The sequence below is a fragment of the Paroedura picta genome, chromosome 9, assembly GCF_049243985.1.
Source record: "Paroedura picta isolate Pp20150507F chromosome 9, Ppicta_v3.0, whole genome shotgun sequence".
Classification (NCBI taxonomy): Eukaryota; Metazoa; Chordata; class Lepidosauria; order Squamata; family Gekkonidae; genus Paroedura; species Paroedura picta.
Window position 1 is genome coordinate 24581109 of NC_135377.1, and position 27020 is coordinate 24608128.

Consider the following 27020-nt stretch of genomic DNA (forward strand, 5'->3'; position numbering starts at 1 on the left):
AATTAGAATCATAGAGTTGGAAGGGGCCATATAGGCCATCTAGTCCAACCCCCTGCTCAACGCAGGATCAGCCCTAAGAATACTAAAACATCCAAGAAAAGTGTGTATCCAACCTTTGCTTGAAGACTGCCAGTGAGGGGGAGTTCACCACCTCCTTAGGCAGCCTATTCCACTGCTGAACTACTCTGACTGTGAATTTTTTTTTCCTGATATCTAGCCTATATCGTTGTACTTCAAGTTTAAACCCATTACTGCGTGTCCTCTCCTCTGCAGTTCAGAGTACAAATCTTGGACTGCTTATTATTTCATGATATATCCAAAAATATTATGGCCTCATGTTGGCAAGTCAAGTTGTAAATCTCTTTTTATTGGAGGAATGTTAGGAGTTAAAAGCCTTGTTAAATACAGTATAACTCAAACTTTCTAACTCAGAGGTGGACAGACCATGCAGACATGTTGTACCTTCCCCTTAGGACAACTTAGAAAGTTGTCCCTTGAACTTCTACTCTTGTTTAACCAGTTTGTGTTCCTTTATACATTGCTTCACACCATGCAGGATAATGAACTAGGATTCCTTTGTGTAAACCGCCCTGAGCCTCAGGGGAGGGCGGTATATAAATATAATAAATAATAAATAAATAATAAAGCTGAATGAATTAGGCACAGTGCACATATTTACTATTAAAATATATTTATTCAGCACAAGTTTGAGAAGCAGTAGAAGACTGCCCCCAAAAGAGCACAGAGTATTTCTGGATGCCTTCCCCATGGACCTGCAGTCTAGGAGAGCAATTATCCTAAACAGGCCTACTTTGAATTATGCTCAGGTCTATTCAATGAGAATTACTACCAGGAAAGAATTCCTAGGATGGCACTGTAATTAACCTGTTTTCATTTGCATGCTGCTAATTCATCTCCCCACCCCATTAGATTTCTCTACTCACTTTGGTTCATTCCCTACTGTCAATGCTATTGAAAGTCACTTGGGACAAAAATTTATGTGTCTGTTTAGAAAATTTCTCTGTTGAGTTTCTTCAGACCTGACTGAGGTGGCTCACAAATAAAACAAAGCAGAAACCAACTAAGATAATAAGGAAGTAAAACAAGTCAATCCAATAGTTAATAAATAAAGTAAGGTAAAGGTAAAGGTAAAGGTAAAGGTATCCCCTGTGCAAGCACCGAGTCATGTCTGACCCTTGGGGTGACACCCTCTAGCGTTTTCATGGCAGAGTCAATTTGGGGTGGTTTGCTAGTGTCTTCCCCAGTCATTACCGTTTACTCCCCAGCAAGCTGGGTACTCAATTTTACTGACCTCGGAAGGATGGAAGGCTGAGTCAACCATGAGCCGGCTGCTGAGATTGAACTCCCAGCCTCATGGGCAGAGCTTTCAGACTGCATGACTGCTGCCTTACCACTCTGCGCCACAAGAGGCTCCAATAAATAAAGTACTAGTCAATAAAAATATGACAAAAATAAAACCAAGCCAGGACATAAATGCTCATAAAAGAAACACGACAACTTAAAAATTGTAACTTTGGGCTAAAATGACAATTGTGAGGGTCAGAACAGGCAATACAACAGCTAAAAAAAGGAAGAACCCCTTAAGTAAAGCCTGGGTAAAGAAAATGTTTTGGCCTGGTGACAGTGATAGTTGAGGCAAAGCACCACTGCTGTACAAAGCTGTCATTTATCACTACTTGCCTTATAGCTGCCGGCAGAGGCACGGAGAGTAGAGCTTAAGAAGGCCCTTTAAGCTGCAGGTTGGACAATATGGGAGAAGGTGGTCCAAGCACACCAGCCCCCAACTGCTTCGGAACTTTGTGGAATGAAGAACAGTTCAAACTGTGCCCCAAAACAGATGGGAACTACTGTAGTATAGTAGTTCAATTTTCAGAAACCAGGAGATGTATGTCATGAAGTCTACTAAGTGACCTCGAGCCAGTCACTCTCTCCCAGCCTAACTTGTACATCGCAAGGTATGAAGATAAAACAGAGGAAAAGAGAACTGGAATGGCTGGCCTGAGGAGGTCAGGAAGGTTCCCACTCCCTGGTTTTCTACAAACTATGCAAACCTGAATTTTCTACACAGATAAAAAGGAAGGACTGCACAAAAGGCTTTACAAAGTTACTCAGATAAATTACTGGGGACTGTGACCTGAACTACTGTGCATGGTTTGCTGAGTGTTGAATTCTACTGTGTTATTTTTCATCATTTAATGTGCCATATTAACGCTCAGCTTTGTTTCAGTTTAATTTTTAGCCTTCTAAAAACTTCTACAACCCAGTTTAGTTTTTAGCCTTCTACAACCGAAATCCTATTTCATTGGCCCACTCTGTGTGCTCCACCTTGAGTCCCAGAGAGAAAGGGAGAGGACAAATAATCCACTTATGTAGCCCTGAGATCCTTGTGGAAGGGCAGACTAAATGTGTATTTAATGGACAGACAGACAGCCATTCAGTATTTAGCACACTGCTGGCAACCTAAAGGGATGGGTGCAAACTTATTTTCTGATCAGTAATAACCAATGCTACATTGTGTCCAAAGCATATTACCTTCTGAGAGCATATTGTACTGAGATTCAGAGCAATGTTCTGAAATGTCTGGGGGAATGCTTCGTAGTGGAAGTCCGTCATTTTGGAGTAGAGAATCACATGATTCCTGGAACAAAGGTAATCATATGCACACTTAATAAAGCCTGATATAACATCCTTCCCCACTGGGAGTTTCTAGTGTTTATCATGGCACATTGCTCTCTGGACTAGAGATATGCACTTGGATATTGCCAGTCTCAATATATATAAAAAACCACATTATTAGTATTTTTTGGAACTATTTGGATGTCCAAATGGAATTCAAGATTTTTCAGGATACTAGGAAATAACTGGGAATAACAGGGGGGGGGGCTATTTTTTTCTTCAATTTTACAGCATCCCCCCCCCAATACACACACAATGGAGCCAAGTACAACAGCCCTAATTCAAGATCTTACATAATTGGAACCCTTAATCCCATGTTCTAAAGATTTGTGGGTTCTTTTGTGGACAGGCAGGTGTCACTTGTTGGTGTCGCTTGAAAAACTGCCACTCTTATAGGAAAAAATGGACCTGAATCATTTCAGAAGTCCCCGCCTCCCCAATCCAAATACCAAAACTGTAATGAGAACCTAAGTAACCCGGAATACCAGTATTTATGCCTTTCTTGAAATCTGCACTATTTTTTTTTCTTACCCCCATGTGCACATTCATACACTGTACTGTACATATCTACTTCTGAATGGTATCACTTCCTTTTTCTGTTTGTAAAATCAAAGTCATCCCAAGTATGCACTGCATGGATTTGAAAAAGAACCCCCCCCCCTTTCCTCACTGTTGGAATGTGTCTATGGCAGGGACACTCCAGCCATTTTTAGGTGCTTTTGAGTATATCTCAGCACCATGGAAAGGGAGAAAAAAAGCATATTAAGTACTTCGGAGGATTCCAAATACTAAATCAAAGCTTAGTTGTTATGGTGGTGTTAGTAATAACAATTGAGAAGGCTGCTTTACCTGTTGTGAATTATCATTTACTGGGATGTTAAGAGAGATTGACTCATTACTGGCCATCTTGCTCGGTAAATGAAGACATTGCCACTCATAATGTGCCTGAAAGAAACATTAGCATGCTTACATCAATCACCCCGGCATTATAAGGACATGGTCTCCAGGTATACAATTTCAAGCTTGCGATTATATGTTAATCATATTTAGTGCATTTTCTGGTTACGTTGTCAATGAAAGCTGACTTACTTTGGCTTTCTTTAACTGTATCACTGCTTGAAGCATAGGTATCTCATCAAATGTTCTCAGTATCGGTTCAAGCTCTATTAAGCAGTCTGGACAAGAAAAAAGGACCTTTAGTTCAAGAGAAGTAGATCCGTAACAGTAATTACAGAACTATCAAAAGGCATTGCTGGGAAAGACTTAAGGACAAGCCCTGTCAACATGGCTAAAAGGTTCCAACAGTGCAGTCCTAGACAGAATTATACCCGTCTAAAAACACTAACATCAGTAGACTTAAGATATAACTCTGTCTAGGACTGTATTGCAAGACCCCCTACTCCCAAACCACCACATACAACCATGTGCCCCTAACTCTAAGATGACGTGTATTTTTAAAATTGGAAACCTCTTATCGTCCTATAAATTCTCAGCCAAATCTGGCTCTAGGCGGCTTACAAATACAGAATAACCTACAGAATTATCAATGGCATGGGTCATCATAAAAATACTAAATACTAAATACTAAAAGGAGTTTAAAAAACAAAACAAAACAGATGGAATTATATAATAAAATCATCATAAACAATAAAGCAAACAGCAAAATTAAAAGTTTAATATAGTGAGACTGGAATCATTAATCAGCTCTTTCCATAAACCTGCAAAAGGCCCAGCTTTGAGGACAAAAATCTGAAATGTATATAAAAAGACACTGGGCATTCCATTCCCCCCCCCCCGCCCCCCAACAGAAGCAGCATACGTGGCTTTAAGAAACAAATGCTTTTGGTGATCATTGTTAGCCACCACACAACACTGCCAGTCTTCAAGGCATGGTTTCTGTTAGTTAAAGGTAGGGGGAAGGCGAGTACAAGGCCCTATCGAGGATTATTTTGGCCTCCCACTGGCAACCTGCTACCTGACTTGCACCAGTGACCCAGCCCTGGCTGCTTTTAACTGTTGAACAGGAGCCACCCCATAGAAGACAGCGTGATGGAGTGGTTAGAATTTCAGACTAGGATCTGGGAGACCGAGGTTTGGATCACCACTTCGCCATGGAAGCTCTCTGTGTAACCATAGGCCGGTTACACATTCTCAGCCTAACCTACGTCGCTGGGTTGTTGCGAGGATAAAATGGAGAAGAATGATGCAAGCTGCTTTGGGTCCTCATTGCAGAGAAAGGCAGGGCATAAATTAAGTAATAATAAACATGACTGAAGATAGAGGGGCAGAAAAAAAGATAGACTGGCGGGTGGGTCAGAAGGAGAGAAAGTTGTAGAAAATGATAAGAATATGAAGGTTGCCAGGAGGAGGGAAAGACTGCAGGATGGGGGTTCCAGGGGAAGTGAGGTGCCACCATAAGTCCTTGTGGGTTCTCCAACTTGCAACTGGGCTAGTGGCCAGCATGATGCCATTGGGTTGTCATTTTCCTGGGTAGAGGCCACCAAGCTGAGGGAATAAGTGAAAGCTGAAGAGAGAGGGGTAGATAAAAAGTAAGGTTGGTGGAAGGAGTGGAAGAAGCAGGAAGAGGTGATGGGAGCATTCAGTGAAAGGAGAAAGTCAGGGAGAGGAAAATGAGGTGCCACCTGCAAATCCTTGCAGGTCCCCCGAATTGTAATCTCCTGTTGAATATTCAGTAAGCAGATCTCGCTGCACTTCAGTCTGCTGCGTCTCTTGAATTTCAGCTCCCTGGCTATGCTCCCTTTTTCTCTGCTTGAGTGCTTTCAAATGCTTTCCCCTTTCTCATTTTAACATCTTTTCTTGGATTTTTACTGGGGCTTGCTTGCTTGGGGCCTCTGCACTAGGTTCTGCTAGCTCTCTCTAGGTACTTCACCCTCACCAGTAATTATTTATTCAATATGGGATTTATATTCTGCCCTGTTTTTTAAAACTCAGGTCGGATTACATCTTGTGTAGGTGTAAAGACACATTAACTGCCTATATGTTTAGGATCTCCCCAAACATTTGTAATAGAGGCACATTAGATGCGGGGTAAATGGCGTCTGATTGTACATTCAACATTGACCTTTAGACTGAATGATCTACTGCTGGGCACAATTTGTTCGCATTTCTTTCAGATGCATGTCGGACAATGAGAATGTTTCCATGAAAGTAACAGAAATTAAACAGCACTAGGCCATAGGCAAAGTTTGCCAACTTCTCAGCGCACAGCACAAAATGAAACTAACATGAAAAAGAAGGCCTTTCTTCTGGGTTTTGTGCCCAGCTTTTTTCCATTAATGACTTCATCAGTTCTCGGTGAGGAGTGTCAAGTGGTAAATGCTCTTCGCCAGTGTCTGGACGCTTTCCTTGCATCACGGTATACATAATCTGCAAGGGGTTTATCACATCTGTCAAAGCAGATATTATGCATTTGTTAGAAATACGTGCACTTATTTCTCCAGCAGTAAAATTACATCTGAACATAAAAACAACATCTGTCACTTTGAATTACATTTATTTTGCAAGCAAAATAATTACAATTATTAATAAATAAATGGTTGGTAAGGGAAAACAAAACCCAGAATTTCAACTTCCCAGATTATATAAAGCACCTTAAAATTCAGGGGGGGGGGAAGTATTGGTCATATTAAAAAAAATTATAGTGTATATTTTTCAAAGAAGAATTTTTGACTTATTAGTTTTTTACACAATTGCTGCCCTTTTAACAGAATAAAGATAAGAATCTGACCTTCAAATGGCTGTTTTCTTGACAACACTTCCCACATTATAATGGCATAGCTGTTTAAAGTACAAATGCACATCAGTGAAGATCTCATCCATGTTTTTCTGCTGAACAAAAAAATCCCCATACTACTATCATACTACTGTCATATCATTTCCCATCACCAAAAGTTATCCCTCTGTGGAGAGGGGGAGCTTTTTTGGTGCAGGGAGGGAACGTATTTGTTGATTCTCCCTTGAATTTCAAACCTTCACTTTGCCCACCCCCTTTCTGTTTGTGAGACTCTCTTCATCCTAAAAAAAACATTATTTAGGGAGGGTCTTTGACAGTTTTCACTTGTTTACACTTGTTTTCCTGTGTTTCCTGCAGTCACACAGCAACTACTGGGAATTTCCCTTAAAATAAACAAAGAAAGCCTAAATGGGCTAGGGATGGCTTTACAGGAGAAGGGCTCCTCCCTTCCCCCAAAAAACAGTTTTCCCAAATTAAAAATGTACTATGGGGAATCATTTTGTTGATTTTGCTGCTCCATATGCATAGGTACAGAGCCTCTTGTGGCGCAGAGTGGTAAGGCAGCCGTCTGAAAGCTTTGCCCATGAGGCTGGGAGTTCGATCCCAGCAGCCGGCTCAAGGTTGACTCAGCCTTCCATCCTTCCGAGGTCGGTAAAATGAGTACCCAGCTTGCTGGGGGGTAAACGGTAATGACTGGGGAAGGCACTGGCAAACCACCCCGTATTGAGTCTGCCATGAAAACGCTAGAGGGCGTCACCCCAAGGGTCAGACATGACTCGGTGCTTGCACAGGGGATACCTTTACCTTTACCTTTTTATGCATAGGTAGTGCTCCATGGAGCAGCCAAATTGGTGAAATAACTCCCCGGTGCAGTTTTTGAATGGGAAAACTTGGGGGGGGGGGATATCAGGAACCCTTCCTCTCCTTGTGGGCTCTCCTTCTTTTAACTAGTTGCCATGTTGCTGTGAAAAACACATAAAAATAAGTGTTAAGTGAAAAACCACAATGTATTTTGTTTGATCCTCAGTGTTGCAGGAGAGAGGCTGGGGGTAGTAGGGTGTCAGGATATTCTGTTCCATAAGGTTTGTTCCATTCTACGCACAGCTTGTTGAATACAAGCCAATGTGTATTTTGTTAGTTTACTTAAATTACTAGTGAAATCAGCGAAGAGAATTACCCCAAATAGTCAAGGACAATACTCTACAAGTTTGCTTTTAATGTTTGCCTCTAGTATGTTAAAGAAATGAGACTGTCTCTTTAGATCTTCTTGTGGCCAATTTCTATTTACAATATACCATAACAGAATTCATACTTTGAGCGTACAGAAACAGAATGCAACTATGTCACACTTATGATGATCCACAAATGTTTAAGCTCTGAAGTCTTTGCTATTTTTACATAAGGAAGACTTTTAGAATGGATAACATTTCCCAGGTTCCAGAGCCCTCTAAAAAACTCATTTTGATGTAACTTTTTGATCTGTATGCTCGTCAAGAAGCTGTCTAAAAACACTAGTACAACAACATATTTGAAAGGGAAGTTCTTGACCTCTCCCCTCCCACCACAGGCTGTTTAAATCCCAGTTTTGTACAATGTTTGAATGCAGACACTAGCATTCTGCTATACTGTATTTGTAACACTGAGGAGGGAAGGTTGCTTCTGAAATGCAACAGTATGTACATTCTTTAATTCTCTGACGATGATAGAAATATTTATAACATTTATTAACTGCCTTTCTATCTGACTAAACTCAAGGTGACTTACAAGTAAAATACATAAAACAGAATAATAAAATACGTTATTTAACACTATTTAATTTAATAACAATCATAAAAGTAGTAATATTACTAATAATACCTGTATATATCATGCTTCACACTTGCCCGTGTTTTCTGATTAGGATTATAATCTTCAGGTGGCATGTAGATAATAGTCCCTCCCTCCGACATAGTTTTCTCTCCTCGTGACTGTGAAATGGACACCATGCGCCATTTTGACAAACCAAAATCTGCAATCTGGGAGGAACAAAACCTCAAGTCAATGGGAAATACTCCACCCCTCCAAACAAACAAATACCGTGAAAAATGTTCTCTGTTAAAAATACCCTGGAAATTAATATACAGCCAAATCAAATAACCTATAGAAATATGTAGTGATAAAATGAAAAGCACTGCTGATCCAGGATGTGTGCATTTCAAAACCGATTCTTCATATGAAGGCACTAGCTGCTAGTCACTTAGCGCTGTGCCCTTCCACACACCTACAAGAAGCAGATTCCAAGTTGTTGCACAATTTCAACCACTTATCATGGTGCAAAACCCATGGGGTTGTATGCTTCAATACAGTCACAAATTAAAAACATCTCTGTAGCAAAATGGGACACCAAAGTGCCTGAAGTTAAACAATATGGCCCAGAAGGGTATAATTCTGCTTAGGGATGCCCAGTAAAGGGTTTTTTCCCCTCCCAAAGTGGTGAAATCTGATGAAATAAAATTCCACTGTCAATCCAATGGAATGATTATGACTGCCTTTTTGCAACCCAATGGCCAACATTTTATGGTCCCAATTCCTGGCATCTCCAGTGAACGGGTCTCAAGGAGCAGATGTTAGGAAATATTTTTTTTGTATATCCAAGAATGGCTATAAGTCAGAATAGAAACTAGTGAATTGAAGATCTGATGGTATAAAACTGTTTCCTATGCTTGCTTCCTGAACAGTAATGAGTCTTATATTTACAAACAGCATGTGCTTTATACTGCTATGTCTTGAGCAGTCGCATTTCCCTTACTGGGATGATTCCTCTTTTCTGCAAAACAACAAACATCTCAGCCCCCTTTAGAGCAACAGAGAGAAAGACAGAGCATACCTTGACATGAAACTCACTGTCAAGTAAAATATTCTGTGTCTTCAAATCATGATGCAAAAGGGGAGGACTCATGTTGTGAAGGTAGTTTACTCCCAAAGCTATTTCATTCAGCATGCGAAATCTCAGGCACCATGCAAGGTCGGGATATATATTTTTCTTTGAAAAAGAGAAAAATGATTAAAACTTTGCAGTAATATTTGTTTTAGCTATTTTTTTAAAAAGTATTTATTTGGATGTCCCCAACGGAGATCCAAAGCAGCTCGCATCATTATCTTCACCTCTGTTTTGTCCTCACAACAACTCTGTGAGGTAGGTTACGCTGAGAGAGTATGACTGGCCCAAGGCCACCCCAGCAAGATTCCATAGCACAAGCTGAGATTTGAACCCAGGTCCCCCTAATGCTAATCCAATATTCTTAACCACTTTATAACAAATGGCTGTCACTATGCAAGGTAACAAAACTAAAATGTGTACTATATTTTGCCCTAAACACAAAAAGGTTGTCTAGTTTTCAGAAGGCTTTCTCTTTCTTTTGAAAAATAAACATGATTTGCTGAACCTTTAAAAGATGGTTCAAAGTTGAGCAACAATAATTGAGGATGCATATAATTCGAGTATTAATTTGCTACATTCGTAAATATAAATCATCCTCGTCTAAGGAGGGTTCAATGAATTCTCAGGGATCGAGTGGTCAGATTCTCATGAAGCTGAGGATCTGTATCTGCTCTCTCAACTAGTAACATGCAGTCATAAATGGTTGTATACATGTCCTCAGATGATCAACCACTAGACCAGGGGTAGTCAACCTGTGGTCCTCCAGATGTTAATGGACTACAATTCCCATGAGCCCCTGCCAGCGGATGCTGGCAGGGGCTCCTGGGAATTGTAGTCCATTAACATCTGGAGGACCACAGGTTGACTACCCCTGCACTAGGCTTTCCCTTGAAGTGATATGCATGATCAACCACTAGGCTTTCCTTGAAAGGGATGCGCAGAGATACTGAACAACAAACTGGCACATCTGCTGTGTGCCAGGGATCTGAAACTCGGGGAGTTGTGGAGTCAAATATAAATGTGGGGGAAGAAAACCAACATCTCTAGATCAAATTGTTGAGGAAAATTCAAGGAGACCAGGATTCATCCTCTCAGAAAGGAGCAATTGACTACTACAAGCTGCCTTACACACTACCAATAATTCAAGCCTAACAATACAACATGTTAGGAAAAACAATGTTCAAAAGAAGATAATACAATTGATCCATATAACATTTAAAATATCACAACAGCTAGGAACTATGGATATTCGTGTACATTTTAATGTTAGTAAGCTTTCAATTCCATCCCAACCCCAATTGCTGGCTGCTGGATGTATTCTGCAATAGTTCAAAATGAATTTGCTATCAGCTTTTAAAAATAGTATTGTGTTTCTTCTGTTTTCCATGCCTTTCTTAATCAAAAATGCTTCATTTTACAACAATGAAATATTAACATTGCTGAGACTGAGAGCAGGGAGAAAGGCCTTGATGAACATGCTACAAATAATACTTACTGCATGTAAAAGTTGGTTTAATGACCCATTTGGCATATATTCTGTCACTATTCCTAGGAATTCAATCTCATTGCAAATTCCCAGGATTGGCAGAATGTAGCTGAATCTCGCTTGGTGTAAAATTTCAGCTTCTTTTAAGAGAATCTTTCGGTCACTACAAGAAAAACAAATCAAAAACGAACGTTACTACATCAAGGCCTATAAATATAGTTTTAAATAATTTTTATTGAAGTTTTCAAAAGACAGATAATAGGCAAAAAAGAGAAAGCAGAAATACATTGTCTATGTCATTTTTATTATCAGAAACGTAAACTAAAGTCCCATGAATGCACACCCACACAAAGAGTCAACAGATTTGAAATCGTCATATTGGTTGAAAGCAAAATCGAAGAACAAAAGCTACCCAAAAACTCTTAATGAAATCATTACAGTACAGTGCACAAACTTTCAAGTTTTCTAGAATGCTTCATCTGGATGACTGTTAAAAGAGGAGGAGGGGAATGGGGCTGCAAATTCTAGCTGAGAACTCTGCAGTGGCTACCTTGAACCATGAGGAAATGCAAGTTGCAAGTTTTTAAATTTTAAAACTTAATTTTAAAATGGTGGGATACAAAATAGCTGGCATTGCACCAATGTGCAACATCACATCTGATGAAAATCAGAAGTGACGCTGTCTATTTAGAGCAAACAGAATTTTGGGTGAATCCCTCAGTGTCACACTCATGAGATAATGTCACTTCTGGTTTCACAGTGGAATGGACACTGGCATGCCTTGGAACTCCCCCATTTCATCCACCCTGTCCTGTCGAGCAGAGGTGGGTAATGGAAGCCCAAGATGGAAGGATCTCCCACTAGAGGGAAATTTCATCCCATGTTGTTCTTGTGTCAGAAACAGAGCAACAACTTATTGGAGATGCATGGGACTGCAGCCAGAACGGGAAGGGAGTGGAGTTGTATGTTTCTGGACATTTTAAAGGAGGGATAGGGTTTTGAAATATATTGTGTCTAAAACAGTAAATAAAGCACAACAATCTCTTGCAAAAAAAATACAGAGAGAATACAAATAAAAGCTCAGAACATAGTATACAACTACAAGTTTAAGTTGCACATACAATAACTACTAGATCTCAATAATGGTTATACATATAGAATCATAGAGTTGGAAGGGGCCATACAGGCCATCTAGTCCAACCCCCTGCTCAACTCAGGATCAGCCCTAAGCATCCTAAAGCATCCAAGAAAAGTGTGTATCCAACCTTTGCTTGAAGACTTCCAGTGAGGGGGAGCTCACCACCTCCTTAGGCAGCCTATTCCACTGCTGAACTACTCTGACTGTGAAAATTTTTTTCCTGATATCTAGACTATATCATTGTACTTGAAGTTTAAACCCATTACTCCGTGTCCTCTCCTCTGCAGCCAACGGAAACAGCATCCTGCCCTCCTCCAAGTGACAACCTTTCAAATACTCAAAGAGGGCTATCATGTCCCCTCTCAACCTCCTTTTCTCCAGGCTGAACATTCCCAAGTCCCTCAACCTATCTTCATAGGGCTTGGTCCCTTGCCCCCAGATCATCCTCGTCGCTCTCCTCTGTACCATTTCAATTTTATCTACGTCCTTCTTGAAGTGAGGCCTCCAGAACTGCACACAGTACTCCAGGTGTGGTCTGACCAGTGCCATATACAATGTAACATAAATAAAGCCTGACTGGGGTGGTGGGAGGAGTTGGGACTCATTGCCTACCTGATCAGCCATCTGTCCAACAAATGAGCAATCAGGTAGGCTGTCCCATCCCTGGCCACATCCCCCTCCAACTTCTTCCCCGTGAAAGAAGTGCCAGCCTGCTCTACTGAACTGACTGGGAAAGGTAAGCCAGAGAGTAAGCAGGAGCTGGGAGGGAGGGCCTGGGACATCAGGCCTGGGTCAGGGGGGAGGGAGCCCCTGCCAGCACTCAACCCAGTCCTAAGCAGCCCTGTTGTGACCTCGCCAAGCCTTGGCAGAACTGCCCGAGTTGGATGGAGGGAGCCCCTGCCAGCACCCATTGTATTTTTTCTACAACGGGTTTTCTGCTAGCATATAATAAGACCAAACATGCTTTGGTCCTTCTTCGGTGGTCTAAATTGTATTAACAAACACATACAAATGTAAATATAAAACATCTTTTTATGCCAAGCAGGTTGTATAAATTGCTGAAAAAATGTAGCTCCAAATATACTAGATATAAATCAGGCCCACAGAGGATCCCACACTCATCAGTGGGAACTATGAACCACCATTCTGTCCTTGGCCATTGCTCAGTTTCCATTGCGTGTTCATGTCGAAACCAGAAATTACATTTGTACCCCAACCCCCCTACATCTTCTCCCCAGCCCTTCACGTTTCTCAAGTACAGAAATATTATTTTCTGTCTTGTAGGGGTATCAAATGACAAAATCATACAATTTTTTCAGCCTCTGCATTGACATATTTCAGCACAGACTTCTTTTCACATATATATGCCCTTTAACAGTAAGCGAGTCATGCTCATGGCACGATGCAGGTGAAACTATTAACACGACGTAATAGCAGGGCTAGGATTCCCAGGCAGTGACTGTCAACTTGCAGGAGGTCTGTGGGTAGGGATATGCAGGCTATGATGCCAGCTGCAGTGTCATGTCATATTGACCCAAGTAGTTCTAGAATTTCATGTGATTCCTAGAGCTACCCTATGCCACTGCTGGGGTTTTTTTTTTATTGGAACTAATGTTATATTGTAGTCAATGTAAGGTTTGGTTGTCTTCCACTGACAGTCCCTGTTATAATAGCAGCAGTAAAACTGTGTCAACCACAAATAAGCTAGAGGCCTGGGATTTCCCAGGTCTAAAGAAATATATATACCATTGTCAATTAACCAACTGAAAAGGGGAAACAACTATCCTAATGAAGGCTGCATGCTCCCTAGTAGGCAACAGCTGCTGACAGAGGTTGAGCATCTGTTAAACAGAAAAAGGGACTTGAAGGGGATTTGCCTGCTTGAGCTGCTGAGAGCACAGAAAATCTTGCAGAGGTATATTTGGGGAAGGGGGGAAGGATTTTCAAATTGTTCTCCCCTGAGATTTCTTGTTCCATCCCCCATATTGCATAATATGCTACAGTTTGTAAATCGGTGAAATGCATCTGCTAGGAATACCACTATAAGATATGTGAGCTAGGTTAGTGTAGTGGTTAGGAGTGCAGCCTTCTAAGGGGCCAGCCAGATTTGATTCCCTGCTCCTCCTCCACATGCAGCCTGCTGGGTGACCTTGGGCTGACCACAGCACTGATAAAACTGTTCTGACCAAGCAGTAATATCAGGGCTCTCTCAGCCTTACCTATCTCACAGGGTGTCTGTTGTGGGAAGAGGAAAGGGAAAGCGATTGTAAGCCTCTTTGAGATCCCTTCTGGTAGAGAAAAGTGGCATATAAGAACCAACTCTTCTTCAGTAATATCAGGGGTCCCTCAGCCTCACCTACCTCAAAGGTTGTGGGGAGAGGAAAGGGAAGGCGAATGTAAGATGCTTTGAAACTCCTTCAGGTAGAGAAAAGCGGCATATAAGAACCGACTCGTCTTCTTCATCTGGTGCAAGGTGGTGGTTTCAAAGGTAAATCATGTACTGAATATGGTTAGAGCTTCATGAATTAAACCTGGGTTCTCTCGCCTGGCTAGAACTTGTCCACAGGACCTCCAGACAACCATTTTCAATAAATGTAGAAAAAAGAGAAAATATAAATGTATAGAACAGAATTTAGAGAATTCTATTCATAGTGTTTACAGAACAGTCAATATTTCAGGTGACATTCTTCTTCAACAGTACTTATACAAATATTTAGTTTTAAATACATATTTCTCTTTATTTGTACATACATTTGTACATGAAAAATAGTACTGGAAAGAGCCCACTGTCTTTCATTAGAACTGTATTCACCTCCAATATATTGCAAAAACCTCAAGTGTTAAAATTCCTCGCTGCCCCCTGGATCCTTCCAATGCCCCCAAGGGCCTGCCTTGGGAACCCCTACTTTAAAGTAATGTATCTCTACTTTCCATACAATTGAAAAGTGAGAACAGTTTTAAAACACCTGGAAGACTGAAATGCTTAACCACTAGTTTCTGAATATTAAAATCTTTAATGCTTACCTAAGGAATTCTGTAGCACCTTAAATACTAACTGGTTTATTGTAGTGTGATCCTTCATATGCTGAAGCACACGTCATTAGATGCAAAAATGGAAAATGTATTATGCAGATATATAAATATACATGGTGGGAGGGGAAATTGTGAACGGTATCCCGAGGCAGTGGTCTGCAACGTTTTTCAGGCTGTGGACCGGTGACAGCAGGGAGGGCGATCGCCCGGCCACGCATGCGCGGCCGGGTCGTGCATGCACGTTTTGGCCGTGCATGGCGCAAACGCACATGCGCAAGCCAGGACGGCCCTACAGAGGCAGGGAGCCGCGGCCCGGTGCCAGGGCCTTTGCAGCCCAGCACCAGGCTGTGGCCCGGTGGTTGGGGACCACCGCCCTGAGGTATTGTTTCATACATCATACATGATAGACTCTAGCTTACCGAAGTCCATACTTGATTTTGCTTCATTATAATAACACAGCCATTCTATTCTATGATTCCACTGGAATGTGTAAATAAGGTGAGAATTTGTGAGATGAGAATAGTGAGCAGATAATTTCCTCTACTGTGGGGGTCGTTAACCCCCGGTCCGCAGCCAGGTACTGGGCCGAGAAGGCCTCGGTACCGGGCCACCGGCAGCTGCACCTGCCTCTCCCCCGCCCGCAGTAGGGAGAGAAGCCCGGATAGCTTCTCGCTGCAAGGGGGGGGGGAGGCAGACACGGCCGCTGGCACTCTGGCAGACGCAAATGCACATGCGGGTTTGCACCTCCTGCTGGCAGCTGCATGCAGCTGCCATGCATGCGCGGTGCCCGGGCTGCCAGCTCTCCCCCACCCCCGAAAGCGGTCATCAACCGCAAAAAGGTTGGGGACCGCTGCTCTACTGGATACAGAGCTCTTGAGTTCTAGAAAAACATGATCTACTTACTGAGAGTAAAGGGTTGTGACAAATTTTGGACAGGCATTACATTCTTCCAGGAAAAGGAATGAAACAGAATACTGAGTCATTCTGCCCTACAGTGTCCAGTACAGCAACTCTGTGTTATCATCTTTGAGAGCCAAACTAGATGATACATCTGTCACAAGTTGGGTATGGCCTGTTTGCCCAGCTGCAGGGGATCCACGTGCCCTGCCTGCCATTTGACCTCCCCAAAATAGCACAGGCAGGAACACTGAAGCCCCTTCTCCCCACAGGGCCTCAGAACATGGGCCAATATGTATAGGTGGAGGAATTCAGGCATACACTGGACCCAAGCCAGCATGGTGCATGGAAGAGCATATCCCAAGTATAAATTTGTTCTTTAAGGAAAATTACAATTCCACCTACTTCCAAATTAGCTTAAGCCACAATGAGGGGTACCAAGTCTCTCCCCCCCCCAGCAATCCCCAACATTGTCCACTGGAATTTCAAAGAATATAGTATACTATATTCTATATAGTGTACATTTCATATTTTTATGAAAAATAAACTTATAGCAGTGCTCCATTTTCTAATTATCTGTCTTCTCTAAATCAGTTGTAGGCAGGTCTACAGCTTTGATAAGCATCCTAAACTCCTGATAAGTTTACACATCCATTCACATGTTTGTCTTATTCATGGTAATAAACTTGTATGAGAAGTCACCATTTCATTACTACAGAACTCAGACTTGGGAGATAAAGATTGCCCAAGCCTGTACAAAGAGCCAAACTTAGATTTGAAGTGGGTATTTCCAGTTCCTAGCTAATGTTCCTAGGAACTGCATTTTCTTATTAAGATGTTACACAAAAGCAGACCCATGACTGACTTACATGTCCATTGTTAACATTTCAGTACGATATGCATAGGAGGATTACACTACCTGCCCTGTGGAAGCCCACACACGTTTCTGTCGGGGTAACATTTGTATTTCCTTTTTAGCACCCCTAAAAAAAAAACCTCTCCATAAATGGCCAAAGCTCAACATTTTAGTTCTGTGTTAGCTGCTTTATTTATTCATAGTTTAATTTATGTACCACCCCCTCTTGGACTCGCTGTCTTGATCCCCCCCCAAAAAAATATAACAATGAGGGCTGTTATCTTGTCAAAACTGTTGTGCCACTGTGAGTCAATTATTATAATCTGTATTTCACACATAATGCTTTAATGGGTTTGTGCTTATTTTTTTTTTAACTTTGTGTCACTTGTTTATTAGTACAGTATTTGCTGGCGTATAAGACTACTTCCCCCCCCCTGAAAAACATGCCTCCTAGTGTGGGGGGGGGTCATCCTATACGCCGAGTGCACTTCAGTTGGGATAGACATAGCTGCCCATAGTGGCCCATAGTACTGTAATGTAATGTCACAAACTCTATATTTTGAGTGGAAATGTTGGGGGGTCGTCTTATATGCCCAGTCGTCTTATACGCCGGCAGATACGGTAATTTTTTGTAGGCTACAACAATTTCCATCAATATAATCACAGCTCAAAGGCATCTTTTTTGTATGCAAATATGTTTATTGCCTCAGGTCTGTAAAGACTGACATTAAAGTTCACAAAAATGTCACCACTGCTCGTTTTATTGTGCTCTTTTTGATTTCTTCTGCAAACTTTGTTTTAAATCTTATTTTAAAACTGTGCTCCTGCTGTTCATAAAAGTTCATGACATCCTACTGATTCTAAGGAACAAAATTTGAGGAAAGGCTGCAGGGTGTGGGAGAGACAGGAAAACTACATTATATGAATTTCATTGTTACTGTACTTCATGGACCTAATAAGAACCTTTGCTTATTCAGTTGCTGTAGTTGTTCTGGACAATTTTATTTGTATTGGCATTTATACTGTATTTTGCCTTCTACAAAGGAAAATAAGCTTTTTATTGCTACTCTGAAATTGGTATGATTTATTCTCATGGTATTGTTATTTTGTGCTTCTTTTAATGCAGCTATGTGCAACGTTCATCTGCGGTTCATACGTAATATGCCTTTTATTTCCATTAAAAACACAATGGAACAGCTCTGTTCTGCTGCTATTCTTGTTCATCACTTTGGACTTTTTTTTAAAAAGGTGGAATATAAACGTTTCAAATCTTTAGGGTTTTCATGTTGGCTTGAATATTTTGAGTTTTTAAAATACTAAACAAGCATGGCATTCCATTCAGCAAAATGATTTACTCTTCAGCCGTTTACCTCATCACAGACAGCCCACAAACTGCCTCTTCACCTGCCTGGCAACCCCTGGCAAATACATCTCTGTAGGCTTTGGCTCTGTTTCCCACTTCCATCTGAAGAAACAAAACATCTCTGATGGCAAACCTCTGACTAAGGCTGCCACAATCAACATGGCAACACCTGAGTGGATTATCTACTTTGAGATTATGAGGTAAACAGAGCATTTGAAAGCAGCCTAATCCAAGACATTTGCATTATTTATGGTGCCACAGACTCTTGACGGGCAAACCTCTACTCACCACACCCAGTCCAAGAATTTAATGTCTCAACATCTGAGATTTCAGGAAGTGCAACTGAGCACGCACATCTTACTACACTGTGCCTAAAGATGGGTGGTGGAGGAGGGAAAGAACATCTTCTGCTCTTGGTCCTGGATAGTATGGTGGAGAGAGTTAACACCAGCATGGGTGGCAGATGGGGTGACAGCCTCACAAAGTATCCATTGTTGAGCTGCCACTGTTCATTGGGTCCACAGAATGCCAAATGGAGACCATGCTGCCAGCCCATCTCCGCCAGAGTCTTGCCATGACAGAAGAAAGTGGAGCAAGTAACAATACTAATGGTTGTTTCTCGCCAGTGGTTAAAGGCTAGTTCCCATGACAGGCAGACGTTGTGCACTCAGACTAGTGGCTGAAGGAACCCCATTTCCCAGTCCTATGAGTCAGTGTGGGAGGCCACAAAAAGTGTGGGCCATTTCTGTGAACGCAAGCTTTCTGGAAGTGTCTCTGCTTTGATGGCAGGTAGTTAGTTTCACTGTGTTAGGTCTCTTTTACTTTCTTCAGCCAATCATGAATTTTTGGCTTCCCCCCTTTTATTTTTGCTTTCAGTTCTTAGTAAAGATCCATCTGCCTATAGTAATCACATTGACACAATTAAACAGTAAATCACTGTCTTACAGGGAATACTTTGTGTAGTCACACAAAGCTTAACCCCATTAAAGACAGAGGTCCTCTGGATAGGTGGGAAAGGGCCAGACCAGGATGTGTGATTCCTCAGCCTGAATGGTGTGATACTCAAAACAGCAAAATCGTCCAGGAACTTGGGCATGATACTTAACAGTTCCCTAACCATGGAGGCTCAAATCCCAAGAGTCGCACAGCTGGCATTTTCCCATCTCTGCCAAGCTAAACTACTAGCACCCTGTCTGGCCTTAGAACATCTTACCACCGTGGTCCATGCAATGGTCACCTCTGGACTGGATTACTGCAACTCCCTGTCTGCAGGCCTTCCCTTATCCCTGCTCCGGAAGCCACGATTGATACAAAAATGCAGCAGCTCACGTCCTCACCCAAATCCCATGGAGGGCCCACATTACCCAAGTCTCACTTACTGTACTGGGAAACTCATGCAAAAATAACTAGACTTATTAACAGTCTCAGTTTAGATTATTGGATGGGAATCCAGAAATTTATGCAAGTGGGGTGTTGGGACCCAGTTTTTCACTGAGACCAAGGAGAACCAATTCAAATAAGTAATAAAGGAGGCAGCGGACCAAACAGCAGTACTAATAATAATACAGTGTAATACATCCTAGAAATATTTATTCCAGCTTAAGTCACAGCTCACTTCTTTAGATGCACTGAAGTATAATTCCATTATATGCACAACAGAAAGAAGGATAAAAATAGTAATTGGTTCACTGGGTGGAGATGTGGTCAGACAGGAAAAGTAGGAGTCACATAAAATCTAATGTATGATAATCAGATAGAGGTTCCTCGTCATGCATTATATTTATTTTACTTCTACTTAGCCTATCTAGTAACCACAAACTGAGTGACTAATATTCAGCTATCTGATTACTTTTTATTAGATCTCACCACCCCTGCATCTCTCTGCTATAAATATAAACAGCATCAGCCTAATTGTGTATCTAAAGTATGTATGATGACGTGAGCGACTCATGATATTGTAGGCTAGAAAAAATATACAGGACACTCAGGGTGGCCAGTTCTGGGAGCTGATGGGGGGGGGGGGACTTTGGTGGAATATTATGCCACTAGAAATTAAGCCGGCTGTACAAAAAATACAGCGGGCGCTAGCGAAATGGGTGGGTGGGTGGGTGGGTGGGTGGGTGGGTGGATGAAAGAAAGAAAGAAAGAAAGAAAGAAAGAAAGAAAGAAAGAAAGAAAGAAAGAAAGAAAGAAAGAAAGAAAGAAAGAAAGAAAGAAAGAAAGAAAGGCAGAAAGAAAGAAAGAAAGGCAGAAAGGCAGAAAGAAAGGCAGAAAGAAAGGCAGAGAGCGAGGCAGAGAGAGAGGCAGGCAGGCAGGCAGGCAGGCAGGCAGGCAGGCAGGAAGGAGAAACTGAATTCTGGGAGGAAGAAATTCTGCACCAGAATTCTGCAGCAGAAGAGAGCACTTGATCTGCCCTAATTCGTTCAATTCTGATCATCAAGACCGCTCCCATTCATGACAGTCTCTGTCATCAGAAGTTATTTAGAACTTCCTTGTTTTCTCTCTTAAATCACTGGAATCTGAAAAGGACTTCAGTAAAATAACTGCACTTGAAGTCAGTCATTCAAATTAGCCCAGATTGTTTTTTGTTGCTCTCCTTGCCCCCTCCCTAAGGGTTGTTTATCCTTAGTGAAATAGATGCAAAATAAATGGAAAATCCAGGACTCAGTACAAAAGATCATAAGGGAGTAAGCAATCTCTATTTAAGAAGTGATTGCAACTAGTGACCCTTCAAGAACCTTGTGGGGAGGTTGCATCCTATCCCCTCACCTCTGCTTCCTTCCCTGTGCCCCCTTCTCTATCAATCTCCCCCATTTCTTCCTCTGCCAACCCTTCTCCATCTTCTTCTCCCTATATTTCCCCCCTCACCTTCCTTACCATTAGTGTGAAATTTTATTTGATGTTTACACCATAACGAATAGTTTGCTCCCCAGGTGCAGTTGTTATATGGGGCACCCACTGACAATTATTACTAATACAATTCATTTGAGGAGAGTGCAAACCACATTTTTGAGAAATCTTCTGCTGCTCCCCACAATTGTTTCTATTGCTGCACTGCATGTGGTGATGTTTGACCATGGTCTAGACAAGTTTATGGTCAGCTGCAACACTGTATTGGCTGAGAATCGATAATCCACTATGACATCTCTCTTCTAAATAGGTTATCTCCTATGCCTTATCTTTCTAATATTGATGACTCCGAATCTAGAAGGGAATTTACACTATTGCACTACAATGCTCTCCCTTCAGCGTAGCTATAGGTGATATATAATAAGCTCCCACCCTAGGAACATCTGTTTCACTTAATATTTCTGGTAAGGCCTTGGAGAAGGAGCGTGTCTCATGGCTTAAGTCATCACTTAACACCCACTCAGGGCGGCTGTCCTGACCAAGTGTCTCCTCCTCCAATTGGCTTGCTTGCCTGTCCAGCAGCCAGCCAATCGCCTTCCACCCCCCACCCCTGACCACGGCTTCGCGGCTCCTGATTGGGCCCTCTGAGTTATTATCCCAGACAGGGCCCTCCCTTTTTCCTACCCTTTAGCCCTTACCCTTTTATTTAGACCGCTTTGCAAGAGCGGTTTAACGATTAACAATTAAATGTAGAAGATTCTGGCTGAATGAGTCTGAATAAGGGCTGGGATGGATCTGGTCACCAACTGCAATAAACATATTGGCTCTGAATACTTTGCTTAGTCACATAAAAAAACTTTGTGAGGTAGACATTTGTCAAGATGCCTCCAGAAGAGAGTAAAGTAGCAGAAAATGTGGCTGTGACAATAGCAGGAGACGAGAATGGAGCTAAGCAGAACATTAATCCAATTCAGAAAGAAATCTGGAAAATCACTGGAACGGAGGAGGCTGTCTTAAGAGAAAAGGAACTGAAAAGGGAAGCTATTCTCCAAAAGAAAAAGAATTAGAGAGGCAGACTGCCTTCAGAGAAAAGAAACTAGAATTAGTCCTGAAGGACAAAGAGTAGGAGGCAGATATGGCAAAATTGCCATGAAAAGAAAAGGAGCAAGAAACTGACCTCCAAAACTTAAAATTTGACTAATTAAATTTTAGCTCTAAGAGAATGCCAGATGCTTTAGCTCCGATTGGTAAGAAATCCCAAGATTTCAAAAATATGATGATATGGGGAGTTTCTTCACTTGTTTTGAAAGGGCACGTTAGTATTTGGATATGTCTGATAAGAGGATGCCTACGAATAACAAGAAGCTCAGATATGCTCCAGGTTAAATAAACTTTACTCAGAAATGAGTCTTCAGTAGTCTACAGCTTATGATTTATCTAAAGGAGGGGAGAGACATGTTATGGGCTCTCAGTAGAACAGTACAGATTTTAGAGGATTATGTTAATTGCATGGATAATCAGTTAAGTTTCCTAATAGATGGCTGGAAGGGAGCCAAGTTAAATCTCAAGCAGATCTGGAGGTGCTCACAGGTCTAAAGTGATTTTATAAATTGGTACCAAAAGAATACTTGGTACCATTAAAGGTAAAGGTATCCCCTGTGCAAGCACCAAGTCATGTCTGACCCTTGGGGTGACGCCCTCCAGCGTTTTCATGGCAGACTCAATACAGGGTGGTTTGCCAGTGCCTTCCCCAGCCATTACCGTTTACCCTCCAGCAAGCTGGGTACTCATTTTAACGACCTTGGAAGGATGGAAGGCTGAGTCAACCCTTGAGCCGGCTGCTGGGATCAAACTTCCAGCCTCATGGACATTGCTTCAGACAGCTTTTCTGCTGCTTACCACTCTGTGCCACAAGAGGCTAGATAATTAAACACAAGAAACCTGCCTCTGTAGCTAAGGCAGCAGAAGTTATGGATGGAATGGAGACTGAATTTGGTGGTTATACATTTGTCCAGAAAACACCAACCACAAGAAGACAGGAAAACCTCACTTCTCAGAAACCTTGCCCAAAATTAGTAGGAAATTTGAGGAAGAGAAAGTGTGTTTCTCTGTGGCTTGCCTTGCTCAAATCCTTCCTAGCATTTGATGCAGGTTCTCATTCCAACATCTTGCAGCCTGTTTCAGTCCATATATTCTCTTTTGCTGTTTATACCACAAGTAGCTTGTCCAAACCCTGGTGGCTCTTCCATTTTAATTTCCTCCTTTATTTCTCTATGTACTAAAACAGGCTTTATGTTCAGATGCTCCACATGCATCTTCCTCGCTGCCACTATGCTCAAGAGCATTCTTACTGAAGTATGTCTCGCTACTGGTGCAAAGGATTCATCATAGTTGTCTCTGTACTTCTGAGAGTATCCTTTAGCAACCGATCTGTCTTTGTATCGGTGTGCCTCTCCCTCCGCATCATGCTTGGTTTTGAAGATCCACTTGTATCCAGGTGCCCTCTTCCTTGGAAGCAGTTCTGTAAGTTTCCATGTTTGGTTCTTGATCACAGATTCAATCTCTTCTGCAACTTTTCTCTGGTTTTGTGCTTCTTTGGCAGACATTCTTGCTATGTCTTCCCATGTGCAAGGTTCAGCTTTAACTTCTGTCTTTGCTAAATAACAAAGTCTTCTTGGTGGTACACCTTTTTTTGATCTGGTTGACCATCTCACACTTGCCTCTGAAGACCTTTCTGGTTCTTTAGGTTCTGCAGGTATGTCATGTGTGTTGCCCATAGTGCTCTGATGTACTATTTCTGTTTGCTCTATACTATGCTTCATTTTTCTCTGTTGGGGTAGATCAGGCTTTCTAAACTTTTTTTACCATCGAGAAACCCCTGAACCATTCTTCAGGCTTCAAGAAATCCTAGAAGTGGCACCGCACAGGATAGCTGTGCACATGCCCACCTGAGGCCCCTCCCCTCCAGGTCCATCACTGGCCTTTGGGGGGGAGCAGGTCAACAAGACCATAGTCATATCACCCTATAAATGTTTAATGCATTTTAAAAATATGTAAAGAATTAATCAACTCCCACCCATTAGGGAAACCCTTTCAGGGTTGTCAGCCTCAGGGTTTCATGAAACCCTGGTTGAGAAAGCCTGATGTAGATTAACTGATGTCTACTTTCCCCATATTTCTTAATGTTTCCCTTTCATCAATGTAGATCACATTAAAGATACTGTTTCTGTGCTGACGATTCTGTATCCTTTGCATCTCAGTGCGTAACCCACAAAACGGCTACCTTGTGCTCAACGATCCATCTTGGTCGACCTTTCTCTAGGAATGTAAGTGTAGGCCTTTGATCCAAGCACTTTTAGATGTTTCAAGCTGAGTTTGCGCCCCTACCACAACAGACCCACGAAAGCCCTTCTGCTGGATACATTGGTGTGACAAACACCAAAGAGATTTTTCTCAGTTGTTTTATGGACCAGCCACTGAATATGATGTAAATTATTTTTGCCAATCGTGCTATGTTTGTCACATGATGAGGAAGCACAGGAACAAGGGGAAGCACCTTCACACACTTTGCTGGACTCTTGAACAACTTTATCTTGAGTAGCCTGGACATAATGGGACTTCTTCCAAAGGTGACAAAGAGAAAGAATAAATATCTTGTCATACCAACGGACAATGCTACAAGGTACTCAGAGGCTATTTTCTTCACCAGCATCAAAACAAACATTGTAGCAGATACCCTTATCTATTTGGGTTGTCATGTCTACTGCCAGCAGTTCAGGATGTAACCAATAGCTTTCGGGAAAGACTCCATTGTACCTTAAATCCGGACTGATATCTGTGCACAGCCAGAACCTTCTCTTTGCTTATACAGACGCGACTTGGAAAAGTGACTGTCTTTACTTGAGCTCGGGCAGAAGCACTCGAGGGCCACTAGACCTCATCAAGGAGGCCTGGGAGGAAAGGACACTGTGATCATTGATTCAAATGAGTAACTGTTGGTACGAAGTAGCACAATAAAATCAGAGTCCAGATGAATGGCTTAAGATGAATGGTCTTCAAGGTGCTGCTGGACTCTGATTTTACTGTGAACACAGCAGAGTTTGTACAGCAGTTGCTGAACACAAAGCTTCCCTACACTTCTGGAGTTTCAACAACATAGCCATTTAATAAAAAGAAAATTAAAAAGCAGATTTTTTTTAAAGTGTATAAATTGTGATGGAAATCAGAAGATTAGCCCCAAAAGAAAAAGAAGTGTTTTCTAATGGTTAGATCTCTGGGCCGGGAACCAAATAACCCCCCCCCCCCACACACACACACACCCTACAAACTTTCTTGGGTGACCTCAGGCCTACCCCTCTCTCTCCCAGCCTCACTTCCTTCCTAAGTTGTTGTGCCAGGAATGCCAAAAGGCGGGACGTCAACAAGCAGGTTTTGGGGTGGGGGTTTCATAGTTGCAGAAGGGAGGAAGATGAGCCATGCGATTTCGGAAGAACGTCGAGCCGACAGCCGCTCACATCCTGCGGGAAGATCCCATTCCCTCCGGACTCCGGACTCCGGGCCTCCGGACTCCCCCCTCCCCCCCCCCCCAGACCCCCAACTCTTACCTCTCGAGCAGCGGCCCCTGCAGGCACTTGACGGCCACGGGGACCCTCCAGTCGGCGTGGCGCGCGGCGGACACGGTGCCGTAGGTGCCCCGGCTGATGAAGCGCAGGTCCGGCAGCTTGTTGGACGAGATGGTGGGCAGCGTGCAGCTGATGGCGGCCGGCGCCCAGCTCGCCATAGCCCTCACGCCCGGCCCGGGCAGACCTGCTAATCCTCCGGCGTAGGTCTCCCACGGCAGCGGCGTCCCGTCCCGCCGCGGGCGGAATCCTCTCCGGCGCTGATCCCTGTGCGCGCGCCCTCCGCGCCACTCCCGCTTTGCATCACCGCCCGAGCCCGGGGCTCTCCGCGCGGCTCCGCCTCAGCTCGCGTCTGCCCCCTCGGCCGCTCCGCCGACCCCCGACGTCTCCATTCACCGACTTCCCCCGCGGCGGCGGCGGCCAGTCTCCCCTTCCGCGACGGAGCGTCTCTCGCCGGCCATTCCTTCCCCAGCCGATTGTTCCGAAGCCGCTCCAGAGACTTCCGTCCGCCTCTGCAGGCTCCGCGGCGGCGTCAATGTCCCGCACAAGTTCCCCTCGCGGAGCCCAGGCAGAGGGCGCCACGCCAGCCCCAAGGAGGGCAACCCAAGGCGAGCACCTATTCGAAACCCTGCCGGGCGCGACGGGGCCCCTGCCGCACGAAGGGCCCAGAGCAGCCCGGGAAGCAGCGCCGGCCTCGGACCACTCCCGCTCGGCCAGGAACCCGCAGCAAGGAATGGGGAGAGGGGGAGGCGAGGGCGCCACCCCGGAAGGCTCCGCCCGCCCATTCCGGGAAAGCAGCAGCGGCAGCGGCGGCGGGCCGTCTGGAAAGTCTGGCCCGGCCCGGCGAGGTGGCTCAGCGCGGCACCTGCGACGCACGGGCAGTTCGTCTGCCTCTGATGAACGATGCCTGCCTGCCCTGGAGAACTTAGACCCCAGACTCAGACCGTGTTGGGCTGAAAGGTGTCGCCGGATTCAGACTTGGTTCTGTGGCTTCGGGGCAACACAGCTGCCCACGGGAAACTCACCACATTTATGGCTCTGGGTTTTATGCACGCTGAAGCTGGGACTCCCCAGACCAAAAGCCTGGTTGTATTGAGCCCAACGTAAGCAGCACACAAGGTTTCCAGTTCTCCAGAACTCATATCAGGATGGCTGTAGAAACAAGGAAACAACCCCCCTCTCCAACTTCCAAGCCGGTGAAGAGTTTTGGACTTAAAAGCTTAACGTAAACATTGGTGTGTGTGTTATTTTAGTAGGTTTGGATTTTGACGTAGTTCATCATGCCTGTCCTGTTTGTGTCTGCATACTGGGGAATTAATCCCTTTAAAATCACTGAGTCGTACTTCCCTGCAAATATACATAGGATAGCTTTATATGTCCCCTGAGAGGATGTTCAAATGAGCCATT

At 43.2% G+C, this 27020-nt stretch overlaps 1 protein-coding gene across 3 annotated transcripts in view; it reads right to left on the reverse strand.

Annotated features, from left to right (window-relative positions):
• Nucleotides 1–26356, reverse strand: part of RIPK2 (receptor interacting serine/threonine kinase 2) — a 29568-nt gene extending 3212 nt beyond the window's left edge. Inside the window, exons 1-9 of one of the 3 annotated variants that reach the window (XM_077351965.1) lie at nt 25599–26356; nt 10867–11020; nt 9318–9473; nt 8309–8466; nt 6446–6495; nt 5943–6104; nt 3787–3872; nt 3547–3642; nt 2554–2659 (exon numbers count right to left, since the gene is read on the reverse strand). In XM_077351965.1, the coding sequence (XP_077208080.1) occupies nt 2554–2659; nt 3547–3642; nt 3787–3872; nt 5943–6104; nt 6446–6495; nt 8309–8466; nt 9318–9473; nt 10867–11020; nt 25599–25774 (1144 nt within the window). In that variant the 5' untranslated portion in view covers nt 25775–26356. Of the gene's footprint in view, nt 1–2553; nt 2660–3546; nt 3643–3786; nt 3873–5942; nt 6105–6445; nt 6547–8308; nt 8467–9317; nt 9474–10866; nt 11021–14355; nt 14585–25598 lie in introns of those variants that run through there. The other 2 variants (XM_077351964.1, XM_077351966.1) reach the window with 2 other exon arrangements.
• Nucleotides 26357–27020: the final 664 nt, after the last annotated feature.